Consider the following 6,200-nt stretch of genomic DNA (forward strand, 5'->3'; position numbering starts at 1 on the left):
ATGGATGGAATGGAAGAATTTAATGAAGTTCAGTGCTTCATTTTTAAAAATATGGTTATGATTCAGCCAAGTCCATACACGTCTTAGGACGTGGATAGAGTGCATTGATCCAATAATATCGCCAAGTATTGGGTATATTAGTACGGGAGGTAATGTTGGCTACATATTTTGTACAGGCCAATCACAGCTTAACACGTGGCTCGAAAAAGGTAATTTGGGGAGTTAATGCAAGTCTCCAACCAGCGACAAATATGTGGCAGTTCATATTGGTAGTTGTGGGTCTGCGTCGCATGGAAGTAGTTAGAAGGCGCAAAGTAACATGGCTCAACGATTACTCGCAATTCAAATTCAAATTTAAGAGGGAAGCCCAACTGCAAAGAAGGCATCCTGGGAGCAAGTTATTTAGAGCCATAACCAGAGATCGTGGAAATGCATTTCGACGGTTGGAAACCCACTGCGATAGTTGCCATTGGGAAGTATAAATAGAAAAGAAGGTCCCAGAATGAAGGACCCAAACTCAGATTAAAAAACCAGTTTATTTATTTCATATTTTTTTCCAATTTTTATATTTCCAGTTCTTTACATTTCCAGTTCTTCAATTCCTGTACTGCACTTCATTTCCTAGGAGTAGTTTTAAGTAGTCGCTGCTATAACCTTTTCAAGGCTGGGTCATTTCATTATAAGTTCTTATTTACTTAATAATAATTCAGTTTATGAACTATTTTGTATATGTGATCATTTATAAGTTTTCTCCTAAACAGCCACCAGTAAAAGTCCTCTTCATTGAGGCTGAAAGAACTGTAACACAATCATCTAATAATTTGTTGGTAATTAAAATTCTGTAAGGACTTATTGATCCTTGCTGGCACACTTTAAATTACATAATTAACCTTCAAAAACCAAAAAAGCCAACAGATGTATTCGCGTTTGGTTTAGCAATGTATTTGCTGGTTGGTATTGTGATATACCAAACTTGTTTTGGAAATGGATTTTATTTCACACGGATGTTTTGAATAAACGATTGGTTTTGGAGGTTTGGAATGAAAATGATTTTATTGAGAAATCAGACAGATTTTGAAAACTCATTGGACATATTATATATATGTACTATATCATGATCAATTATGCTAGTGGAGCATGTTTAATTTTTGAAATATTCTCTATTGGGCTTTATACTCACCCTACGTGGCTGAAAATGTTTTTCAAGTGTGCATGTAAAGATGTAGACTGAGACGTAGAAATTGTGTTCAGAACCGTGTATGGTGGTTCCTTTATTTCTAGGCCACGGGCCAATTGTGTTGTTTATTAGGCCGCGTGTCATTCTTGTAAGGGTTACACCCTCCATAAATGATGTAAGCCTTTAGACATTTTAATTTGATATATATATCATTTGTTGTATGTTTTAGTCAATGAGCCTCCATTCTACGTAGGATGTATGAAATTGGAATAACACATATATTGTGTGACACTATCGTATCCATTGCATGGGAGATATTATTTATTTGTATATGATTATCATCTTTTTACTTATTAATTTTGGGGTATTTTCACATGAGCCGGACTTTGAAAAGCCGAGGCATTACAAAAATGTTGTCCCAAAAGTTAAAAAATAACTCTTAGCAATAAATTTTTTTAAATGTAGTTAATAAATTCACTTTTAGAGATAAAAATTTTGGTCCCAAAAATATAGTAATTCGTCATTGAATTTCCAATTTTATTGCTAAAAATACAATGACATCTTTGCTAACAAAAATACTTCGTTCCTAAAATGTGATTTTATCTCTAAAACCTTAATTTATTGTAGAGTTCATACCTAAAAACTATTTTGTCGTTAAATTTTTATTTCTAAACTTTTAATTTGTTGTAGTGTGTACTGAATAAAGTATGCAAAATATTATTTTGAATAGGGAAAATCACACTTACCTCCTCTGAGATTTTTGACAATTACAAGAACCTATCCTGTAGTTTCAATAATTACAAAAACCTCCCTTGCTTTTGAAATTATTATTAAGATTCTCCCACCGTTAATCTTCTGTTATTTTATTTAACAGAATATACTGACGTCATGCTGATGTTATGTACTATGAGTAAAAAATTCTACGATTGCCCTTATATATTCAAATAGTAAATTTTACTTATCTCGTTTACAAAAAAATTAATAAAGAGGTACCCATACATTATTTTAATAATGTTGAACAAAATTATTAAATTCTATACAATATTTAAAAAAATTCTAAATTGTTAAGATAAGCATATATAGTAGGATAACCAAACATTACCTTATCTATAAAATAAAAAAGAGCTAATAAATTGATCAGCGTCAAACCTTATACTAGATTAAATATAATCCTTCGTTTGAAAATTACAAAACAAAATATAAAAGATGTTTTATTTTTAAAAAAGACCACCAATTTATGAATACCTATTTTAAGAACTTAGAATTTGAATAAAAATTTAAAAATACTTCTAGGTATTTGATTTTTTCTTTTTTTCCGTATGAAAAATACATATTTGGAGAAATCATCAATCTCTTTCCATTTTCTTTACTTTATTTCTTTCATTTTTCTTTCTATTTATTCTCACATTCATTTTTTCATAATATCACTGTAACTAATAACAACATCATATAATTTATTATTATTATTATTATTATTATTATTATTTATTCTCTTCTCTATGCTTTTTCCTCAACTTTTTCATCATTTTTTCCCTTTCATCAATGTTAGCTAGCATCACCCTATATCATAGCAACTTATGAAATATGAATTTTTCTTTTGTTTCGTAAACATATTTGTGTATTAAATTTTTTTTAATAAAAATAACCATAATAACATTTCATATTTATAATAAAAAAAATTGACTTATAAAACTTACCAAATGTTACCTCATAAATATATATATAAAAAAATTAAAACAATTAATCATTTTGTTCTTTTCACATTCCTATATTATTCTCAAATTTTAATTTTCATCTTTGAATTTTTCAAATTCCAATCGATGGATACTAAAAACAAAAATGAGTCAATATTTCTCACCTTAATAATAAAATTTTTAAAAATAAATTTAAAATTTAAAAAATATCTAATCACGTTACAATAAATTAAAAATAGATGATAGGAAATGAAAGACAAAGAAATTATTTGAGAATAGTAAATTATTTAAATTTGCCATTTCTTACATCTAATTAAAATAGAATTTTACTTGAAGAAATAAATTATTTGAAAATAATAAAAAACACAAATAATTTGTTATTTATTACATCTAAAATCTATATCTATATCTCCATCTTTATTTCTTTCATTTAAATTATTTTTATTAAATCTCAAAATTAATTCAAATAAGAAACATGAATATTCTTTCTTAATTTCATTAATAGTTGATTTTTTTTTTTTAAACTTATAAAAGTTCAAAAACTTATAGTGGAAAAAAAGATACAAAGTCAAGGAAATATAAATAATAAAAAAAAGAAATTATGTGAAATAAAATGATAATTTAATATATAGGTAAATTACACTTAAAGGGTATTATGGTCATTTGCATAATCAAGTTAACACCGTTTGGGTTAAATTAATGGAAGTAGGGAATGTTGACAATGTCGAAAAAGTAAAGAAAGTTTCTGTAATTATTGAAACTACAGGAGAGGACCCTATAATTGTCAAAAATCTTAGGGAAGGTAACTATAATTTACCCTTTTTTGAATATGATGATGGTAATAAACAGGGTAATCAAAGCATCATATCCATCAAAACTAACTTGGAACAGATAATGCCACGGGATTTACATGTTTCAAAATTCCTACATAATCTAATAATTTACGGTGCATTCAGATGGAGATAAAAGAATTAGAGGACAGAGGCTTCTTGTTGCGGGAAAATAAAATCATTGGCCCCAAGCTTTAGCACAAAAACGTGAGCTCTCATCAATTTCCTTATCTTTCAACCATCTTGTAGAAGAACATATCTTTCCTCGTCTATGTGATGCAAAAACACTGAAGTAATTAAGAATATTCACGGATCAAGATAGGCAGAAGAAACATTCCTCAAAAAAAAATTTAAATGTGTGCCCAAAATTATAGACCAATCAAAATTTGTATTTTGTTCATACAAACAAAATCGGATTCCTTATTTGTTGATTCACGTAAACTTCTCAGTTTCCAAAATAGCATTTCGACTAACAAAGTTATTTACACAAACATGGGAGTTACTTCAAAGTATTCTCATTGCAACGCATACAAGAGTCCATTGCCATCTTCTAGCTATTCAATATGGGATACAGAAGAAAGATCAAGATAGTGTCATCATTATACAAAATAAAGAGAGAGAACTCTTTAACAAACTTTATTATTATTGAATTATAGGAAAACAGTTGTAAGGAAATTAACCGTAACTAACCCGCTTATTTAAGATATATTACATCATATTTATTTAAAGTTTAAAAAACAATAGATTCATGATTTCTCTTTTCTGTTTATGTATCTAGTTGTTAGGCCACCAGAACTGAGCTTGAAGATGGTCCACCACCTTCTTGTCCACTTGGAATGCCTTGGCAAGAACATCATCAGAAATCTTTGGGTTCGACCCAAACACCGCATTAGCAATGGTAATAACACCAGGGTTTTGGCTACTTAGAGCAGCAATGGCCACTGCATTGGTCTTTCCTTGATTGAACTGGAAGTGAATGAGACCCTCAGGGAACACAAAAACATCTCCCGGATAAAGGACTTTGGTAAAGAGACGGTTTTCTGGATTGGAGGTGACGAAACCGACGTAGAGGGTACCCTCTAAGACCACGATAACCTCAGTTGCACGAGGATGCGTGTGGGGTGGGTTGAGGCCGTAAGGTGCAAAGTCAATGCGAGCTAAGGAGATACCAAGAGTATTGAGGCCTGGTATTTGCATGACGTTTACGGGAGTGACCGTTGACCCAACTGGATTCGATGTTTTTCGTGGAGTAAGGAGACCAGAAAAGAAGAAGTCCTTGGCTTTGGCAAGCTTTGGGTCATTGCAAAACTTGCCATTCACGAAGACTGCATGCAAAGGAAATGATCTTGTACTTAAGTAAGAATTGAATGAAATGATATAATAATATGAACTAGACACAATTTAAATGGGTTCTACGTGATTATTAAAGGAAATGATCTTGTATTTAAGTAAGAATTGGATGAAAGGATACAATAATATGAACTGGACACAATTTAAATGAGTTCTACGTGATTATGTGAATACTGACGACATCAGCAATAGAAATTACTTTAATGCGCATTTTGTACTTTGGGGATGAGATTGAAATAATTAAAATATTGGTGACTAAAATGCCAGAAAACATACTTCCTTTGGCTACCAAAAGTGTAGAAATAACCATTGAATAAATGACTTCAAAATGAAAAGGCCATATGGAATACACATCCATGAATAAGCTAAAGTCTTAATTATATCATCAAAATGCAATCGAATCAAATAAAATTGTCATTAAAATCAAATTTCAAAATTTGAGTTTGGAAAGCAAAAATTTTGGAGACAGAGATGAGTATATAGTATACCTGCAGATTTAGAATCATTAACAGCAACACAGAAATCTTGTAGAGGACTAGGGTCAGAAGCATAAACAAGTGTCGAGGCTAAGGCAATGATGGCTATGGTTACAAGGAAAAAGTGAGTGCTCATCTTTATCATCAACAAGTAACAAGAAATTGTTATTTGAAGCAAATTGGAATGTTTATATGCCTAATTGCTTGAAGGAGGGTGATAGATCTAGCATGGAAAAGCATGTCTATTTATAGATACAGATAGATAAGAGTAGTTGAATTTGTAATTTTAAATTTTATATTACCAATCAAATCAGACTTACCAAGTCTTAAATGGGTAAGTTTTTTTCTCCATTCAGCTTTCAAGGATGAATGGTTCTTCATAACAACTACACACGTTTCTAATTTCTTTTTCTTACTGCTCCTATTATTTTGTTTTGTTTTATTTATTTATTTATTTTTATTTTTTATATTTTTTTTTGTGACCAAAAACTATCAAGATTTTGTCTAGTGAACAGTTATACCAACGATTACATGTTTCTGCATTTACTAATCTCTTTTTTTTTTTTTTTTCTTTTTTGTAAGTAAATTTTTTATTATGAAAATAAAAAATAAAATACATAATTTTTTTTTTCGATCGGCAAATATTAGTTATTAGATTAGCACCTATTGGAAA

General features: G+C 29.8%; 1 protein-coding gene across 1 annotated transcript; it reads right to left on the reverse strand.

Moving 5' to 3' along the window:
* Nucleotides 1–4,326: 4,326 nt before the first annotated feature.
* On the reverse strand, nucleotides 4,327–5,791 carry LOC114310820 (putative germin-like protein 2-1). The gene is made up of 2 exons (XM_028256906.2): nucleotides 5,540–5,791; nucleotides 4,327–5,026 (listed from the first exon to the last, which is right to left on the reverse strand). The coding sequence occupies exons 1-2, from the start codon at nucleotides 5,670–5,672 to the stop codon at nucleotides 4,476–4,478; spliced, it is 684 nt and encodes a 227-aa protein (XP_028112707.2). The 5' UTR covers nucleotides 5,673–5,791; the 3' UTR covers nucleotides 4,327–4,475.
* Between the last annotated feature and the right edge of the window lie 409 nt (nucleotides 5,792–6,200).

This window comes from Camellia sinensis, chromosome 1 (genome assembly GCF_055761805.1).
Source record: "Camellia sinensis isolate YWXY chromosome 1, ASM5576180v1, whole genome shotgun sequence".
In the NCBI taxonomy this organism is placed as follows: Eukaryota; Viridiplantae; Streptophyta; class Magnoliopsida; order Ericales; family Theaceae; genus Camellia; species Camellia sinensis.

Coding starts and splice junctions, on each gene's coding strand:
- LOC114310820 (XM_028256906.2), bottom strand. CDS start 5,672: ATGATAAAGATGAGCACTCACTTTTTCCTTGTAACCATAGCCATCATT. Junction 5,027..5,539: donor TAATGATTCTAAATCTGCAG/GTATACTATATA, acceptor CTTTGCATGCAG/TCTTCGTGAATGGCAAGTTT.